This window comes from Helianthus annuus, chromosome 17, assembly GCF_002127325.2.
Source record: "Helianthus annuus cultivar XRQ/B chromosome 17, HanXRQr2.0-SUNRISE, whole genome shotgun sequence".
In the NCBI taxonomy this organism is placed as follows: domain Eukaryota; kingdom Viridiplantae; phylum Streptophyta; class Magnoliopsida; order Asterales; family Asteraceae; genus Helianthus; species Helianthus annuus.
In genome coordinates, this window is record NC_035449.2 from 135,631,724 (window position 1) to 135,652,797 (window position 21,074).

The following is a 21,074-nucleotide window of genomic DNA, read 5'->3' on the forward strand; positions in this document are numbered from 1 at the left end:
GGTCATGTTACTCCTTTACCAGGTGGTAACAAATTTTGTATACAAAACCCCAAATTTACCGACTGTAATTGTATTCTTACAAATACTCAATAACTGTTATTCGCATGGAAATTTAAGGTTTTGTAAAAACAGTTAACAAAAAGTGGATCAACTCACAAAAATGAGTTCATAAAAAGAAGGATCACTCACATTGCTATTATAGGGCTTTCCTTTGTGATTCCCTGGTTATAGTCTAATTAAATAAACAATGCACACGCGTTAGTATAATAACCCATTTTAACATTAGTAATACCCTCCCCGAGACGGTATTCCAACGACTACGTCGGGCAGAACCACGACAGCCGTTACGGAACCCTTGATCAATCGGGCAGAGTATCTAATACGTATCCAGGGGTTATGATACTTACAACGAGGCAGAGCTTCGCTAATTAGGGGGTATAATGCCCGCTTATATTGCCTAATATTCAGATTTTGAGAGAAAGAAACGATCGTGAACGAATTCTGAATGAAACCCGATGGCCTGCTTATATAGTTGCTGAACTTGACTCTCTCGCGGCCCGCGTAATACATGGGTAGGGCTTACGCGGCCCGCGTTGACCTCCGGTCAATGCGTAGCTGGGCTGAGTCATCGAGTAGGTTTGCCGGGTGTTGGGCCACGTGGCCGCACCGGGCTGCGCCACCAATTGGGACACTCGCGGCCCGTATAAACTAACGGTGTGGCCTTACGCGGCCCGCATGAACTAAAGAATTCAGCGGAGTCCAGTTACACCCTCACACGGCCCGCGTTAAGTTTGGGGTGGGTCTACGCGGCCCGCCTCAACTTACTTTTTCTTGTTTTCCATTTATTTTTAATACTATATTATAATTCGGACTCGGTTTTCACGTATGGGATGTATTTCAGGAAGTGTAGGGGTGTCAGGGGTGTTTTAGGAGAGTTGTTATATTTTGGGTATAACTCCTGGGTTATCTAATAAAATATATAGTGCACTCACATTAAGTATAGTAACCCAATTCTACCTTATCCCTACGTCACGAGACAGAACCCCAACGAATTTAGGCAGAGCCTTGACATAAGTTACGGGGTCCTACGTCAGTCGGACAGGGTATCAGTGTTCAAGGGTTAAAACACTTAAAACGGGACAGGGCTTTATTATTATTATGGGTGAAAAATAGAATTCTAGAGTGAGAAAGAGGAGGTCGAGAGTGAATGTGCACGGAATATGTTCATTTAGAAATCTATATATAGTCTCCAAACTTAGAGTGCAAGTTGTCACGTATCCATTCATTATTGAATTTCTTATCCATGCAAGCCTAAAATTCTATCTTTTAACACGTACCCTCATTTAATTTCTAATATAAAATTTTGATTCTTTCTTTTAATTTATACATGCAAACGTATGCATGTAATTCATAAAGGAATTTTATTTGTAAGTTTAGATTTTATTAATATATTGTTATTATTATAATTAATTTAACTACTTCACTCAATTGGCACTTATAACTTCTAAAATATTATGTTTTATAAAATAATGAATATGCCATTAGGACGAGCATATTTTTATCTATATTTTGAACCAAGTTTCATTAAAACCGAGTAGGTTCAAATATAATGTATTTTTATAATTTAATTATTAAATGGTTCCTACACTTGCTCAAAGTACCTCATATTTCCATTGGTCAACTTACCCATGATGTATCCTTTTATTAGTATAAGTTTTTGTATTAGGGATGTTACATCCTCCCCACCTTGTTTTAAATCTCGTCCTCGAGATTCCTTGAGATATGGATGAGCATTTTGTTAGTTTAGTTTCTAGGTAGATTCAGGTCCTGGTTTTAAATTTTACTTTACTTTGACCAGAACTATTTTGAGATTCTTACCTTTAATTTGTATGATCTTTTAATGGATTTAAATTCTTCATTTACCTCTATAACTTTGAAGAGGTATAACTAAAGATTTATCAGTTAGGTATGTATTCCTGTCATTTCAAATAAATTTAAGGGTTCCGAATGGTAAATCTTAGTAGAATTATAGGGAAAAAGAGTTCTTGTAAGTATATCTAGTCGTGGTTACTTTTATCTTCTCAAGAGGTAAAACGACTCTTCATAAGTTTTTAGATGTTTTGTGTCTTAGCACAACTTTTGGTTACAGGCTTCCTAATGCATTAATAATCGCAAAGAGAAATCTTATACTTTCCATGGCGTCCCAACTTATAGGGTTCCCGTTGTTCATCTTGTCGCACGAGTTTCGAGACTGACGATCAAACGAAATAGTGTTTGATATCGGAATTATAGATGTATACGAGAGAGATTCCTGATAATTAAATCTAGAATTATCATTGACACACCTGTTCGTGATTTATCCCTAATTGTCAATCAATATGGTCTTTGGATTTCCTCATAGATATACATATCTATATAATCACATATTTCACATACTGTAATATACACACCATTCATAAGGTCGATGTATTTAACAGATTCATATTTCCAAAGACAGGTCAGACATCAAGTCATGGTACTATTTTAGGGAATTCCATTAAAATACATATACCTCATCTCACCCGGTCTTGCCGGAGAGGTACCCCCATCTCACCCGGACAAGCTGGAGTGTATACCACATCATACCCAGACTTGCCGGAGAGGTAGTTATCATTGTATTTCCCGTAAATAGAATTTTCTCAAATAATGATTTTAGAAGTACATCATTTATTATGGCTTATATCAAGGAACAAGGAAATTAGTATTCTCATGATGGATCATATTCTAGAACCGAGTAGTATCAATAAACAAGAAATAACAGTGGCCAGGTGTTATTGCTTATTTATCATACAAGCACTGTTCTAGTCATCATCCTCACGGGATACCAATAACCATCATACTTTATCTAAGCAAGTAATTGGCTTATCTCAAAGCTTTATACTAAGGCATGTTTCTTAAATTCAAGTCTAAATACTATCCTGGCTGTTACCAGTGAATATCAATATCCTAACTTTTTCATTTAAGCATAGATATTATTATGGTTGTGGTTTTCTTTTGGTTGGAGAATGGAGTTTCAAATATATCATTGTCTTCATTGATACTATAACTAGGTTCAATGTAATAAATGTGCTTACAGCCAATTATATTCATGCTTATATATTATGAGATTCCGATGCACGGAATATTTTATTGAAACAGATGGTATTTTAAAACATAATAGGTTTCATGATTTATTCTTATAATGGCTTCATGTCTTTACCAGTGCTATTTTCTCTTATGTTTATCTTCAGAAGATATTTGACTATTATATTGTGTATACCATCAACAGATTGTATATACATGTGTATATTTAGAAATAACCGAAATTTTCAAATCTCCAGTTTAATATTTAAACTTTTTGAAATATATACACACATATAAAATAACTATACATCACATGGTACCAATCATCAAGCTTATTTCCATGACTTTATTTTATCCTTTTATAACAGTAGAATATTGAAATAAATTTCTTGTCAAATATATTATTTTGGAATTAAAAATTTAGGGAAATAAATTACTCCAATTTTAATTTTCTGGACTCGTAAGAACAATTTTATTTTTAACTAATGGGTTAAATTGTACAAGACTCACTATTTATATTACCTTAATAATTTCCCCTCATCTATATATCTATTCCAATTATCACATTCTTACTTTTTCCTTTGTAAAAATTCATTATAATATACTTTTAAGATTTAAAGGCATTATGCATATGTGACTCATGACATGGTATTTATGGGTTACCCAGAGATATATGTACTATATATAAATTACTTTCTGTAATTGAAAACTTTAGTTATAACAATATAGCGGGTATATAGATATAAAATTTAATATATATAGTATAAACTTAAAACACATAACATTAGTTTACGATTTTGCCCTCTGCTCAAAAATGTGATTTTTTTTTTCAAACCTTGTGTAACGTACTTCATCCCATATTATCAAAGTATGTCTATTTTATATTCAAAATATGTTAAGATTAATACTTTATTTTGTACATATTTGAGATCTATTTTTCAAGTATTTAATTAAATAGATCTTTTATAGATTCATGTAACCGACTTTATAAAATTTATTTGTGTCACGGTTACATCACTGGTATTTTATTACTACAGTTATTTTATGAGAATCTCCATCTCCATTATTACTCTTTTAGTATTAAGTTTAACAAATCACAATCCAATCTTATCTCTTTTATCTGTATTATCGTCTTTTTAAATTATGAGAATTTCGAAACTACTTAAAGTAAGTTTAACATCCAATTTATTAACTCAACTCATTTACTAATATTGTATTATTTAGCTATTATACATCAGCCAAGCTGTCTTAAATACTTTTCTTTATAATTTAGGATACACAATCCTACAATTAATATGACTGGTTAATCTTATAATCTTATATTAATTATTTCCAGGCATAAGACCTATTCTGAACATACCTTAATATTAAAGATTTGTAGAAACTCTTTCAACGTTTAGTTAGGCCTTTCTATGTAGTCCAACTAGCCCAAATCTCTAAAGATTTAAATGATTCTATTTAATCATGAATATCCCTCATATTCATTTAACCATTTATTTTATCGCCAAGTATTTTAATAGAAACCTTTACAAATAATCCCAATATAAAATTATGAAAGTATAAAGTCTTATGGTCAACTGGTTACAAACCAGAAGGAATAAAATAAAGTGGAAAATTGGTACACCTGGGTTTCAAAAACTTGCTTTGGCTCAATCCACTCAAGCGATCTTTTTAAATTTTAATTTTTTTTTCTAATTCTTAAAAATCATTTCAGTTAATTTAATAGCTTCGGTTTTATTTATTTAAGTATAATTTATTTTGAAACAATATTATTAAAACCACAAAGTTTTAAAACTTTATACCATATATTTCAATATGTATTTTAAACCAAAGTAAATGATTGGTTCCAAAAGAAAGTCATGAACATGATTGCTTTGTTAATAACTAACTTAGTTTGATGTATATTATAATGTTACTTGAGTAGGTGGTATTAATTATCACAGACAAATTTCTAGTATAAATATTTGGGTACCATCGTAAAAATAGATTGATTAAAAACGGAGAACATTGCGACTTATATATATATATATGTATATTTATTGCAACTACAACTGGGGTTCAAAATATACTAGGAATTATGCATTCATAACTTATTTTAGTCTATGTAGGTTATAGGAATATTATGCTCAACATACTTTTATGTATGGTTTTATTCTATCTTTTTCTTTTACTAGGTTGTTTATTTAATGGGCAAAATTTCTTTTAAAATTTCTGGCTCATAGGTGGCATGGGTGCTAGTACTTGTTTGGCGGTTCAACTATTTAATATAAGTTAGTATTTACTGTTGTAGTGGCTAATATATGGAGATTTACACATTGTTTATCTTCCCATGGTAGGTTATTGCCTCTTTCCTGAGTTTGTGCATTTGTTTCCTTATTAATTATTACTTCCTTTGGTTGTGACTTCTTTATTTTCTTTATTTTCTCTTGACTTTTTTTTCTAGTAATCCTACTTCTCTTTTTAGAGGTAAATAGTTTCTCAAACTGTGCCTTACGAATAAAAATTTCTTTCTCATTATCTGCTGAGTATCCTGAGGGATTTGGTTGAAATGAGGTTCCCTTATTTTTACTTCTTAAAAACATTAACTATTAACTCTCTTTTATACCCATGGTGTATTATAACATATGTTTATTAGAAGTATACTATACTACAACGTGTATATTATTTTACATACAATTAAAATTGTATATTAACACGATTTCTGGATTTAAGGTCAATTCAGGAATTTGCCATAATCTACACCACCATTTATAAGGATAGATCATGGTATAGATCATGAAGTCTATGAATCAACTAAAATAACATACTTTTATTTATTTAAGGTGGATACATAATGTTATTCGATTTCTTATGTAAATTTACCATAAATTATGATTTTAGATTTAATATCTAAAATTTATACCCATGATCTATGGATATTTTTACAAAATGAACGTGTATTAATATTTCCTAGTAAGGTTGATATACACATAGTAGTATATATACACACACACATATATATATATGTATATATATTACGGTACATTCATTTATTTAAGAAGAGATCCCACTCAAGGTGATACCTTAAGTTACTAATTGCATAAGAGTGTAGTATAATACATCTGCCGAGGTAGCCTATGGGTACGTCTAGTCATATTGGTTACTCATACTCTGAACTCAAAACATAAAAATCATAATATAAATATTAAGATTTATCAACACAGAATAACACATAAATTGTTATATTAATTTCCTAACACAGAATTTAAAACTTAAGTGTCAGCAGAACACTTTTTTGGCTTGAACCAGTGGCATAGCTCTGATACCACCTCCTGTCACAACCCCCGATCCCTCGGGAACGGGCGGCCGTGAGCCAGTTTCGGTGGTATCGTGTATTGTCTAATTTGGCAGTGGAATTTTTCATCAGGACCGTAGTTAGGAAATATTTTATCAGAGTAAAACCACCATATTTTCATTATATTAAACACATGGGATAAAACCCAAGTTTTTCCGTACATACATTTTCATAGGAATAAATCCTATTTAATAAAAACATCTAATTTATTTTAGGTAACTTTATTGCCACTTTTCCAAGCCTTCAGTGCTCTCCAGCTGGCTTTTATTGGCTTCATACTAAGTTACCTGAAACACGTGTTTAAAACATTTTATCAGCAGGAAATACTGGTGAGTGAATCCCAGTTTAATCAAGTTTAAATAGAAAGTCACAGTGAACAGTATTGAGGGCGCATCCGCAATTACATTTGTTTCCAAGTTATATCAATTACCACCACACGGTAATGTCGTTCCGACTTATGGTCATGTTACTCCTTTACCAGGTGGTAACAAATTTTGTATACAAAACCCCAAATTTACCGACTGTAATTGTATTCTTACAAATACTCAATAACTGTTATTCGCATGGAAATTTAAGGTTTTGTAAAAACAGTTAACAAAAAGTGGATCAACTCACAAAAATGAGTTCATAAAAAGAAGGATCACTCACATTGCTATTATAGGGCTTTCCTTTGTGATTCCCTGGTTATAGTCTAATTAAATAAACAATGCACACGCGTTAGTATAATAACCCATTTTAACATTAGTAATACCCTCCCCGAGACGGTATTCCAACGACTACGTCGGGCAGAACCACGACAGCCGTTACGGAACCCTTGATCAATCGGGCAGAGTATCTAATACGTATCCAGGGGTTATGATACTTACAACGAGGCAGAGCTTCGCTAATTAGGGGGTATAATGCCCGCTTATATTGCCTAATATTCAGATTTTGAGAGAAAGAAACGATCGTGAACGAATTCTGAATGAAACCCGATGGCCTGCTTATATAGTTGCTGAACTTGACTCTCTCGCGGCCCGCGTAATACATGGGTAGGGCTTACGCGGCCCGGGTTGACCTCCGGTCAATGCGTAGCTGGGCTGAGTCATTGAGTAGGTTTGCCGGGTGTTGGGCCACGTGGCCGCACCGGGCTGCGCCACCAATTGGGACACTCGCGGCCCGTATAAACTAACGGTGTGGCCTTACGCGGCCCGCATGAACTAAAGAATTCAGCGGAGTCCAGTTACACCCTCACACGGCCCGCGTTAAGTTTGGGGTGGGTCTACGCGGCCCGCCTCAACTTACTTTTTCTTGTTTTCCATTTATTTTTAATACTATATTATAATTCGGACTCGGTTTTCACGTATGGGATGTATTTCAGGAAGTGTAGGGGTGTCAGGGGTGTTTTAGGAGAGTTGTTATATTTTGGGTATAACTCCTGGGTTATCTAATAAAATATATAGTGCACTCACATTAAGTATAGTAACCCAATTCTACCTTATCCCTACGTCACGAGACAGAACCCCAACGAATTTAGGCAGAGCCTTGACATAAGTTACGGGGTCCTACGTCAGTCGGACAGGGTATCAGTGTTCAAGGGTTAAAACACTTAAAACGGGACAGGGCTTTATTATTATTATGGATGAAAAATAGAATTCTAGAGTGAGAAAGAGGAGGTCGAGAGTGAATGTGCACGGAATATGTTCATTTAGAAATCTATATATAGTCTCCAAACTTAGAGTGCAAGTTGTCACGTATCCATTCATTATTGAATTTCTTATCCATGCAAGCCTAAAATTCTATCTTTTAACACGTACCCTCATTTAATTTCTAATATAAAATTTTGATTCTTTCTTTTAATTTATACATGCAAACGTATGCATGTAATTCATAAAGGAATTTTATTTGTAAGTTTAGATTTTATTAATATATTGTTATTATTATAATTAATTTAACTACTTCACTCAATTGACACTTATAACTTCTAAAATATGATGTTTTATAAAATAATGAATATGCCATTAGGACGAGCATATTTTTATCTATATTTTGAACCAAGTTTCATTAAAACCGAGTAGGTTCAAATATAATGTATTTTTATAATTTAATTATTAAATGGTTCCTACACTTGCTCAAAGTACCTCATATTTCCATTGGTCAACTTACCCATGATGTATCCTTTTATTAGTATAAGTTTTTGTATTAGGGATGTTACAATTTGTTAGAAGCTGGTGACAGGGATAAGTTAGACTCAAAATCCAAGAAGTGCACATTCATTGGTTATGGGTCAGAACAAATGGGTTACAGGATTTGGGATAATGAAGGCAGAAAAGTAATCAAGAGCAAGAATGTCGTCTTCAATGAAAACGAATTCTATAAAGACAGAAACACCAAAGGACCAGAAGTTCAGAAAGACTATGTTGAATTTGAAAGTGGTGAAACAAGAAAAGAAGCTTCAGTCGACATTCCAGAAAATAGGAATGAGTCAATCGACAGTGGGAGCTCAGGGGATGATTCTAGTAATGATTCTTTATAAGAAGAAGAAGAGGTCGTTCCTCAAATTCCAGAATCCCCAGAAACTCCTCAGTTTCAACCAAGAAGATCCTCCAGTCATTAGACCACCAGACAAATATTCAACATCTGTCAATTACATACTTTTGACAGAAAATGGTGAACCCCGGTGTTACTCAGAAGCCATGGGGTTGAAAGATTCATTGCTGTGGGAGTTAGCAATGAAAGATGAGATGAAGTCGCTTGAGAAGAACAAGACCTGGCACTTAACAAAGCTTCCAGCTAAGAAGAAGGCTCTTCAGAACAAGTGGGTTTTCAGGGTCAAAAATGAACATGATGGTACCAAACGGAACAAAGCAAGATTGGTGGTCAATGGATTTTAGCAGAAAGAGGGAAGTGATTTCAATGAAATATTTTTTCCAGTAGTGAAAATGACTACCATCAGACTTGTTCTCAGTATTGTAGCAGCAGAAGGCTTGCATCTAGAGCAGCTAGATGTCAAGACAGCTTTTCTACATGGTGACCTAGAAAAAGACATCTACATGACACAACCAGAAGGTTTTCAGGTTAAAGGCAAATAAAACTTGGTGTGTAAGTTGAAGAAGAGTTTGTATGGTCTGAAACAAACGCCCAGACAATGGTATTTGAAGTTTAATAACTTCATGGGAAGAGTCGGATACAAGAGATGTGACAATGACCATTGTTGTTACATCAAGAGGTTTAAGGGTTCTTATATCATTCTACTACTATATGTGGATGATATGTTGATTGTAGGTTCAGACATGACATAGATCAAGAAGCTGAAGAAGCAGATGTCTTAAGAGTTTGAGATGAAAGACTTGGGAGCTGCAAACCAAATATGCGGGATGAGTATTTTCAGAAACAAAGAAGATGGTTCTTTGACACTCTCTCAAGAGAAGTACATTGAGAAAGTGTTAGAAAGGTTCAGCCTTAAAGACGCCAAGATTCGAAGCACACCTTTGGGAAGTCACTTTAACCTTTCTAAAGTTCAGTCACCCAGATCAGATTAAGACAAAACAGAAATGGCTAAAGTTCCATATGCATTGGCAGTTGGTAGCCTCATGTATGCAATGGTATGCACGAGACCAGATATAGCTCATGCAGTGGGAGTTGTTAGTCGGTTTATGTCCAATCCAGGGATAGAACATTGGGAAGCAGTTAAATGGCTGCTAAGATATTTGAAGGGGAGTTCAAAAGTGGCATTACAGTTTAAGGGGAAAAATGTTATTCTGAAGGGTTTTGCGGATGCTGACTTTGGTGGTTGTAAAGAATCTTACAAAAGCACCACTGGAGATGTCTTTACAATGGGAGGCATTGCGGTAAGCTGGATGTCCAGAATGCAGAAAAGTGTTGCCCTTTCAACCACAGAAGCAGAGTATATGGCAGTTACTGAAGCAAGCAAAGAGCTTATATGGTTGAAGAATTTTCTCAAAGAGCTCGGCAAGGAACAAGTTGATTGTGCACTGTTTTGTGACAATCAAAGTGCAATTCATCTTGCAAAGAATCCTGTCTTCCATTCGAAGACAAAGCACATACAGCTGAGATATCACTTCATCAGAGAGCAAGTTAGTGAAGACACTCTGAAGTTGAAGAAGATCAAAGGAAGTGAAAATCCATCTGATATGTTGACTAAGGTTGTCACCTTAGAGAAGTTGAAGTTTTGCATAGCTTCAACTGGCCTTCAGGATAATTGAAGAGAAGGCCGGGTAACTAGGAATGTGTTAAGATCAAAAGTTTTTATAGAAATACTGATGCACAGTTGAAGCACATGTGAAGATTATTCTGTGGCTTCAAGTGGGAGATTGTTGAGTGTGAATCCACTTGATCAAGCTAAGGTCAGAAAAGGTTTTCTGATCAAAAGGATAAGAGGATAAGGGGACAGGGGTTATCCAACCTTCTCTGTAACCCATTATTCACGGATCTTGTTTTTGACTTTATTCTTTGTTTTAATCTCTATATAAGAGATTGATCTTGTATCAGTTTATTGTACCAAGCTTAATAACAAATACTCCTAGTTACCGAGAGTGGATGTAGGTCAGAACCGATCGAACCACTATAAATCTTTGTGTTCTTAATTGTGTGTGAGTTCTGTGTTGATTGTTGTTCATGTGACCCGTTCGATCCCCAACATAGAGTTAGCTGGGTTCGTATTATTATTGGCTTGAGAACCAGGTTGAAACAAGTTCGTCTCTAACTCGGGTCGTGAAGATATCAAGCACACAACATAATCACTACTACAAAATAGAGCTTAAGACGGGGTGAAATCGCTTTTAAGACGGTGTTTTCAACACCGTCTTAAACTACACTGGTTTAAAATGATGTATTTTTAGACGGTGTTCAGTTTGAACCCCGACTTAAACTTCATCTCTTATTAGACGGTGTTGAGTGTTTGAACACCGGCTTAAACTTCATGTCTTATTAGACGGTGTTCAGAGTTTGAACACCGGCTTAAACTTCGTGAACACCGTCTTATAAATTGCCGGCTTAAACTTGGTGAACACCGTCTTATAAACTGGAAATACATTTGCAGTAAAAAAACATATAAAAGGTTTTCCAGGAAATACATCAAGCTTATACACATACACCAATGGAACATTTTCAAATCAACCCAAAACAATACATATTCAAATCGAAAATAAACCCGTACACATCCAATTCGGAGATAAACCCGTCAAACTACAATCATTTGTGAATGCATAACAAACTACGTTAAATTGTATAAATAAACTACATACGCTAATCTAGCAAAATACCTAACTCGCTAAAAAACTTCGGCATCAACGTCATCAACAAAACATCTATTTCATTATCCGTAGCCTCTCTCGTGTCGTGACATATCTAAAATAAAAGTAGATACAAAGAGTTATTACAAATATTATAGACTAAATTTAAAGGCAAAGTAAAATCGGTAATAACATCGGCATTAAAGCTATGTATATATTTACATGTTATATACATCTGAACCTTCTAAGTTTAAATAAACAGTTAAGTAATAAACTGATAAACAAGTATATTTTACTTACTTCCTCGGGAAACTGGTTTTGATACAAATTGACAAAGTCAAACATATGTTGGAGAACCATGTAGCCGCATTCCCATCCATGATATCTACCCTGCCATAATAAATCATATAAACAAGCATTATTATTGATTCAAAAAAATCTAAGTGTTCTTTAATTTACGAAACTCATTGTTCTTGATTCAAAAGAAAAACATGTGTAAGAAAATCACCCGAACACCTAACAATTAGACAAAAAACCAACATATAATATGCAATCATTTATAACTGGCTCAGACACCCTACATATTACCTTAACTACAATATCAACAAAAATTTACAGATCAATTGTCCAAACGTCTTTCATATGGTCAATATATGCATAAATAGTATTTTATAACACAAAAATTATCATTAGAGACCGGAGAATAACACGAATTTTAACAAGTACCTCCTCTTCCATGTTGTCAATAGATGCATCCGTGTCATCATCTGTGGACCACTACAACCTCAATATTAGTTATTTTCAACATGATCATCCATTGGCAAGAATCCAAACTGTAGTTATTTTCTATGGATGTTTTTTATAAAAATTAAAGCTGTAAAAAGGAATCAAATTTAAAGCACAAATATGTATGGTTATCTAGGAAAGGGTTAGCCAAATTTGAAGTTGGCTATAGGATCCAATGCTACATGAGATGCTCCATATGCAAGTGGAAGTGCACCAGGCAGGAGCCAAGCCACCAGATCCATCCATCAGGAACTCCATACCTGAATTGCAAGTAAAACTCGAAATTAGTGCAAATTTAATCAAATATGAATGCATAAGTTTACTCCATTAAAACCACATATGAATGCATAAGTTAGTACTTTTGTAAGACATGGAAGTAAAATAAAAAACTACTAAAATGTGAAAAGAAAACTAGAAAGAAAATTGAAAAAGAGAACAACCTTCCATTGGGGGTAGACCTCGTGTGAGGATAGCCTCATTCACAATAGCAATATTCATCTAGATACCAAAGCTCCACATAGAAGACCTGAGATCAAAGTTAATAACAACTTAATTAAGAAATAGTAACTTTGATCTCACATAATTAAAACATAATTTGTTAAAGCCTTTTCTAAATGACAATGTAAGGACACAAGCAACATGATGCATCTTGTCAAACCTGAAAGAAAAAAAGGGCTTCATGCAGTTCTCTTTCATCAATTTCTGGAATGTTGGTTGTGGATGCTCAAATATACAAAGATGTCTTCAGTAAGGTGATAGTAAAGCGTGTGAGTTAAAATCTGTAAAGACACTACACGTTGCCTCCCCACTTCTTAGCAGCAGCTTGAACTTTATCTTCAGATGACTATGTAAGCTAATGCACCAAAACTAAATTTTGCCAAAAATATGCCTTTAATAATCCATCCCCTCTCACTCTGCTCTTTCAAAACCAAACCGCTGGGTTCTTTTAAAATTAATTGAAGATGCTATTTTCAATTAACTACATAACAAGCGTTTCTTCTGTTAAAACCATTTGAATCCACGTAACATGATATACCCCCTCAAACAGTCGAACACATATCCTAAAATTACAACCGAAATCAACAATTTAATTAAAACCCTAAGTGTGATTGAAGCAAGATTAATTGATGGAAGAGAAAAATTACCTGCTCAGGGCTGAAGTGAGAACTGAAACGAGGAGTCGCGAAAAAATTATCCTATCGATCGGTTATGATGGGTCGTCTGCTGGTGCAGTGGTGGTTCGTCGGTCACTCAGCCGCGATTTATCATTCGTATGGTGGTAGAAATCGATGGGTAGAGACGACCATCTGTCAGGTATGGGGGATCGGAATCGATCGAATAAGGAAAGACGATCGATGGAGGTTGAGGGAGAGAACCGATTGGGGTGGGTGAGGGACTCATGGAGAGATGACTTCCAATTCTAAAAGTCAATGAGAGGGAAATTAAAAATTTTGGGAACCAGATACGTGTTTTAGGAGTTGATTTTAAGACGGGGTTATTAAAATAACACCGTCTAAACCATGAGCATATAAGACGGTGTTTAAAGGGAACACCGTCTAAAGGGTGCGTATGTAGACATAAGACGGGGTTTAAGCATAAGACGGTGTTGTATGGAATTTTGTTGAATATTTTAATTGGATTTGCACAGTGGTCATGTGAGGAATTGATTTTAAGACGGTGTTATTGAAATAACACCGTCTAAACAAAATATGAACACCGTCTAATGCTTCATATTGTAGTAGTGAATCATACCAAACATATAATAATCTAGCACAAGGTGGTCTGGTCACAAAACTTATAATCTAATCATGTACAAGATCTTGCCCTCGATAAATCAAAGCTTACATATCTGTGACATCAGAATCTGAATATTTAGCATTTCTTTTCGAGTATTAAACAATTTATGGAACCCAGCAACTTGCATGATTATCCTTAATTTTCTATACTTTTGTGTGTGTGTGTGTTTTGGTGGTGTTTGTTTATATACTGTATAAGATATTATGTTGGCAGGGTCTATGGTTATCATTTTCTTGTAATCAGCGACAAATTAGGCCAACCAGCTGGATTAGATATATATAATAAGATAATAGACTTTCCACATAATTAAGTAAAGTGCAAAAAAGACTTTTCTTGTATCCATCCATAGAAAGTATACTCATTCACATTAGACATTTATTTTCTAACAAATCATCATCATCATACTCAGTAAATCCTACCAATAGCAAAACAAGAGTAGGGTCTGAGGACGGTAAGATATAGACAACCTTACCTCTACCTCGTAGGAATAGAGAGGCCGCTTCCAGTGAGACCCACGGCTCGATAGTAGTTTTGCATCAAGCCTTGAACATAAGACACATAACACTCAGCAATCAGGACAAAGACCAATTATTGCATGTATCCTTTTTCTAACAAATAACTTTATTAATACCCATTGATTAATTAGCAAAGGTCCTAGCTAGATATCCAAACAGATTGATCACTTTTCTAATACATAAATTCTCAACTAAGAGTCACCGGTGGAGTTCCTACGTCTCTTCACCGGAAAAAGATGTTGATAACATCCTTGTGCCGCCATCTGCCACTCTACCACCCCATCAAAATGGACACCACTTGCTGAAACCTCCGAGAAACTGTTGCTAAGTAGGCCATGCCCGAAAGGCGGCTTCGCCTTTCGACGACCCGCCCCCACGGGCACGTTGCGAAGAGCCCCACCAGCTGTCCAGTACCTTTGACACCCTTTGCAAAAGTGTCTAGGCTGATTAACATTGTAGTTGTTGAAGTAACAAAATTTTGTCTCCATACTTTTGCACCTAGGACATGGCATGATCTTATCCGGCCTCTTATTCGCTAAAGTTTGATCATCGTCGTTGTCTTCGTCGTCTTCTGATTTATTTGCGGGTTCTTCTTTGAATTCGCTCATCGCTTGCACGTTAATCATCTTACCAAATAACTTGAAACGTGTTGAATCGTGACCTTCATGAACATCTGCCATGAAAGATTTAGAGGGAGATATATAGAAGTTGGGAAGTAACAATCAAGCAAAACTAGATTAATAAGACAAGAGTGTCTCTATGGACACAATATTTACAGAACTCTCTTGTGTGTTGTTGCAAGAAGAAAGAAAGTTGTTCTATTTGGTTGGAATAAGTTGTATTTATATATAGATAGGTAGATGGGGAGAGAGAGAAAAGGTTAAATGGAAATATAAAGCAAAAAGGGAATGAAAGTAAATCAAAAGCAGTTGGGTGGTTTTGTGTACACTTTAAACACTTATTTGTATGTGCTTTTCACCAAAAAGAAAAAAAAGGGGTCCATATATAGAGGAGGCAAGAAACTATGGAAAGTATAAAAGTGTAGCTTTTGCTCCACACTAGTACATGGGTCCATGGCCTTCATCTTCTAGGTGAAGGTTTCTCATTGGTGAGATTGTTTTGACAAAACATACTTTAAGTAAAGAATAAAAAAGATTATAAAGATCTAAATATTAAAGACTAAAGACCTTTTCATTTGAATAATTATATTATAAAATTACGCTTTATAAAATTACCAGTAATTTATGCAATATACATATACATTTTATAAATTGGCAATTTTAAAAATATTTAATATATACCAAAATAATAAATGAAAGTAAGTTCTTACCAAATACCTCACAACAATATATTTTAGTAAGAATTTATGCATGAAAAGAAGGATAAAATTTCGCTTTTAATAATAACCCATGAGATATACCAATATGTTCAATATTAAGAAATGTATGATTTGTCATTTAATAAATAAAAACTGCAACCCATTTATTGTAGGATGCACATGGTAAACAATGATATCGTATATTAATGGCTTATTAATTTCAGCACTATTGTCATAGCATTGTTCAAAAAAAAAATGTTGTCCGTAAGTTTCATATCAAAATCAAATTGAAAATTAACAAATAAAACATGATCATTACATGATCATTTAGAGATCTCCCGGGTTTTTCATTGTTGAAAAAATAGGTGAAAAATAGCATTTTTCACAAATATAGGAAAATGATTTTTTCCTATTTTGGACTAGAAATAAATATAATAAAATGAGCGGGTTTTATGTATTTATTTGTGGGTTTGTGTTTTATGTTGGAAGAGCTTCGCAACGAACTAAACCACGTCCAAAACCGAGCTAAGATGAATGAGATATCGATGCTCAAAGTTGGGTGTTTGAAACATTGAATGCTGAAACAAAAGGGAAAGTAGCACCTTGTCCCACATAGGAGGAGAGATGGAACTTAAATGGGTATTTAAGGTGGAACTCTCCATCCTTATTGTTTCATGGAAGCACACACTAGTGTCCTCGCGAAGGGTGCGGAGCACCCTAACTCGCACTCGCACTCGCACACGCTCGTGCGCGCGTGGCGTGGGCGATGAGGCGCAATGTGGCGCTTTGATGGCGCAGTATAGGCTCACAGGTGACGTGGCGCACGCGCGCATGGACAGACTTGAGCCAAGAGGCCGCACCGCGCATGAGCGCGCATGGACATGGGCCAGTGTGGCGCACGCGCGCATGCAAGTGAGCCAAGATGCCGCACCGCGCATGGGCGTTAACAACACCACAAATGTTGTGACGGGAACCCCCCTCAACGCCACCACTGTGGGAGCGTCCACAGTGGCTAATCACGCTGACGACCCGAGAAGTTCTCGGGTCTACACTTCAAGAGGTGGCAGCAGAAGATGTTCTTCTACCTGACCACCATGAACCTTGCGAGGTTCTTAACTGAATCCGCTCCCCAACTTGCGGAAGGGGAGACCAGCGCTCAGGCTCTGAACGCGGTAGAGGCTTGGAAGCACTCGGATTTTATTTGTCGAGGCTATGTGTTAAACGGGTTGTCGGATGCGTTGTATAATGTTTACTACAACGTCAAGACTTCCAAAGACCTTTGGGATGCATTAGACAAGAAGTACAAAACGGAGGATGCTGGCACAAAGAAATTTGTGGTAGCCCGTTTTTTGGATTTCAAAATGGTTGATTCTAAAACAGTTATGAATCAAGTCCAAGAATTCCAAATTATACTTCATGACATCTCTGCGGAAGGCATGACACTTAGCGAGACATTCCAAGTGGCAGCGATGATTGAAAAGTTACCTCCTAGTTGGGTTGATTTTAAGAATTATCTTAAACACAAACGAAAGGAGATGACTATTGAGGATCTTATTGTTCGTCTTCAGATTGAAGAGGACAATAGAATTGCCCTAAAAAGCAGCGTTGCGCAGACTAGTGCTAGCGCAAATCTGGTTGAGCATGGGCAATCCGCTAAGGGCGCGAAGGGCAAGGGGAAAAAGGACAAAGGGAAAGGGAAAGCAAAGGCTAGCAACCTTGGACCGAAGAAAGGGGTTGTGAAAAAGAAACCTCAAACGTTCCAAGGGACTTGTTACAACTGTGACGAGCCGGGGCATCGGGCTAACCAATGCAAGAAACCAAAGCGTGAGCGTGCGCACATGGTGGACGAAGACGGAATGCCTTTGGTGGCAATGATTTCCGACAAAAGCGCAATGATGGATGAGGTCAATACTGTGACCAACACTCCAAAAGGTTGGTGGGTTGATACGGGAGCGACCCGTCATGTTTGTGCAGACAAAAGCCTCTTTACCACCTTCAAGGCGCTTTCTGGAGAAGAGAAGCTGTATATGGGAAATGCAGCCACCGCTGACATCATGGGTGAAGGAACGGTGATCTTGAAGTGGACTTCGGCGAAGGAGCTCACTCTAAGCAACGTGTTGTATGTCCCAGACTTGCGCAAGAATCTAGTCTCGGGATGGTTGCTTAACAAGTTTGGATTTCGTTTAGTTTTTGAGAGCGATCAATTTGTACTGACTAAACGAGGAACGTATGTAGGCAAGGGCTATGCCCAAAATGGTATGTTCAAATTGAATGTAATGGCTGTCAAGAACATGAATAAAATTGCTACTACTTCTACTTATATGCTTGAGTTTTCTGAATCGAATAAATGGCATGGTAGATTAGGTCACGTTAATTTTAATTCAATACGCCGTTTAATCAATTTAAATTGTATACCAACATTCCATATTGATTCACACTATAAATGTGAAACATGCGTTGAATCCAAACTTACAAGAACATCATCAAAATCGGTTGAACGAATAACCGAACCCCTTGATTTAATTCACACTGATATTTGTGATTTAAAAGCGGTACCCACAAGAGGTGGAAATAAGTACTTCATCACGTTTATTGACGATAGTACTAAATATTGCTATGTATATTTACTAAAAAGTAAAGATGAAGCAATAAGTAAATTTATCTTGTATAAAAATGAAGTTGAGAATCAACTTCAAAAGAAGATAAAAGCTTTGCGAAGCGACCGAGGAGGCGAATATGTTGCACCTTTTGCCGATTTATGCGCAAAAAGTGGCATTGTACATGAGTGTACACCTCCTTATTCTCCACAATCAAATGGCGTGGCGGAACGAAAGAACCGCACATTGAAAGAAATGATGAACGCCATGTTGATAAGTTCTGGGGTGAGCCAGGAACTGTGGGGGGGAAGCCATTCTCTCGGCTAATTATCTTTTGAACAGGATACCACTCAAAAAGAGAGACGAAACTCCATATGAGTTATGGAAAAGGAAGAAACCTTCATACAAATACTTAAAAGTGTGGGGGTGCCTAGCAAAGGTGATTGTACCACCTCCTAAGGCTCTTAGGATAGGACCCAAAACTGTTGATTGCATATTTATTGGGTATGCACATCAAAGTAGTGCACATCGCTTTCTTGTACATGAGTCCAAGAATCCTGATGTACACGTAAACACTATTATGGAGGTGAATTCTAACGTTGTGTCTTACTTTGAAAATGTGTTTCCTTTGAGAAGACAAACACATGCAACCTCATCAACACCTACTTTTGAAGTAGGTGAAAGCTCTTCTACACCAGTTGAGGAGGTAGTTCATGATAAGACACATGAACAACCTGAGGTTGAAGAAAGTGATCGCAGGCGAAGTAAAAGGCCAAGGGTTGAAAAATCCTTCGGTCCAGACTTCGTTAGCTATATGGTTGAGGGCGAGCCCAATACATATCGCGAAGCAGTTTCCTCTTCAGAAGGACCTCAATGGAAAGAAGCAATAAGAAATGAAATAGATTCTATATTGCAAAATCATACTTGGGAGTTAGTAGATCTTCCACCTGGTTGCAAACCACTTGGATATCGTTGGATATTCAAAAGGAAGATGAAAACTGATGGAAGTATTGATAAGTACAAGGCTAGGTTGGTGATTAAAGGATTTAGACAAAAGGAAGGTCTAGATTACTTTGATACCTACTCGCCTGTGACGCACATAACCTCGATTAGATTGGTTCTTGCTATAGCGGCTTTAAGAAATTTGGAAGTTCACCAAATGGATGTTAAAACCGCATTTCTAAATGGCGATTTAGAAGAAGAGATTTACATGGAGCAACCTGAAGGTTTCTCCGCCCCAGGTCAAGAGGGTAAAGTATGTAAACTCGTCAAGTCTTTGTATGGCTTGAAGCAAGCACCAAAACAATGGCACCAAAAGTTTGATCATGTCATGATTGACAACGGTTTCAAAATAAATGAGTGCGACAAATGTGTTTATTTCAAAGACACAAATGAAGGTTATGTGATCTTATGCCTTTATGTAGATGATATGCTTATCATTGGGAGTAATGATAAAATTATCAAAGCTACTAAAAGCATGTTGAAAGCGAGGTTTGACATGAAAGACATGGGTTTAGCGGATGTGATTCTTGGAGTAAAGATCATAAGAACCCAAGATGGTCTTGTGTTAAGTCAATCTCACTATGTGGATAAAATTCTTGAAAAATTCAACTCGGGAGATACGAGTGTAGCTCGAACTCCAGTTGATACCTCCCAACATCACAAGAAGAATAAAGGAGATGGAGTTGCTCAGTTAGAGTATTCGAGAATTATTGGCAGTCTAATGTATCTAATGACATGTACTAGACCCGACTTGGCTTACGCGGTGAGTAGGCTAAGTAGATACACCAGCAATCCGTGCGCGGATCATTGGAAGGCTATCACGAGGGTGCTTAGATACATAAGATACACAAGAGACTATGGACTGCATTATACCCGACAACCAGCAGTGATCGAAGGATACACTGATGCAAACTGGATATCGGATAATAAAGATTCCAAATCAACAAGTGGTTACGTGTTTACACTTGGAGGAGCTGCTATTGCTTGGAAGTCTTCTAAGCAAACGGTCATAGCGAGATCCACAATGGAATCTGAATTTATCGCCTTGGATAAGTCAGGCGAGGAGGCGGAATGGCTACGTCAATTCGTGGAAGATATTCCAAGATGGCCAAAGCCTTTGCCAGCCATATGTGTACATTGTGATAGCCAATCAGCGATTGGTAGAGCTCAAAGCTTGATGTACAATGGCAGATCAAGGCATATGCGACATAGACATAACACGATACGACAACTACTCTCAACGGGTGTTATCACAATTGATTATGTGAGATCAGCGGATAACATTGCGGACCCGTTTACAAAAGGCTTAAGCTGACAGTTAGTAGAAACGTCGTCAAGAGGAATGGGACTAAAGCCCGTGGCAAATGGGAATATGGGGGAAACCTAACT

The 21,074-nt window shown here is 36.3% G+C and overlaps 1 protein-coding gene and 1 long non-coding RNA gene across 2 annotated transcripts; both read right to left on the reverse strand.

Moving 5' to 3' along the window:
• Nucleotides 1–11,538: 11,538 nt before the first annotated feature.
• On the reverse strand, nucleotides 11,539–13,894 carry LOC110930944. The gene is made up of 6 exons (XR_002588128.2): nucleotides 13,602–13,894; nucleotides 13,115–13,517; nucleotides 12,897–12,982; nucleotides 12,397–12,716; nucleotides 11,971–12,060; nucleotides 11,539–11,785 (listed from the first exon to the last, which is right to left on the reverse strand). It is a non-coding gene; the product is annotated as an uncharacterized LOC110930944 (long non-coding RNA).
• Nucleotides 13,895–14,844: 950 nt separating this feature from the next.
• LOC110930943 (dof zinc finger protein DOF1.5) lies at nucleotides 14,845–15,654 on the reverse strand. The gene has a single exon (XM_022174333.2). The coding sequence runs from the start codon at nucleotides 15,446–15,448 to the stop codon at nucleotides 14,960–14,962; it is 489 nt and encodes a 162-aa protein (XP_022030025.1). The 5' UTR covers nucleotides 15,449–15,654; the 3' UTR covers nucleotides 14,845–14,959.
• Between the last annotated feature and the right edge of the window lie 5,420 nt (nucleotides 15,655–21,074).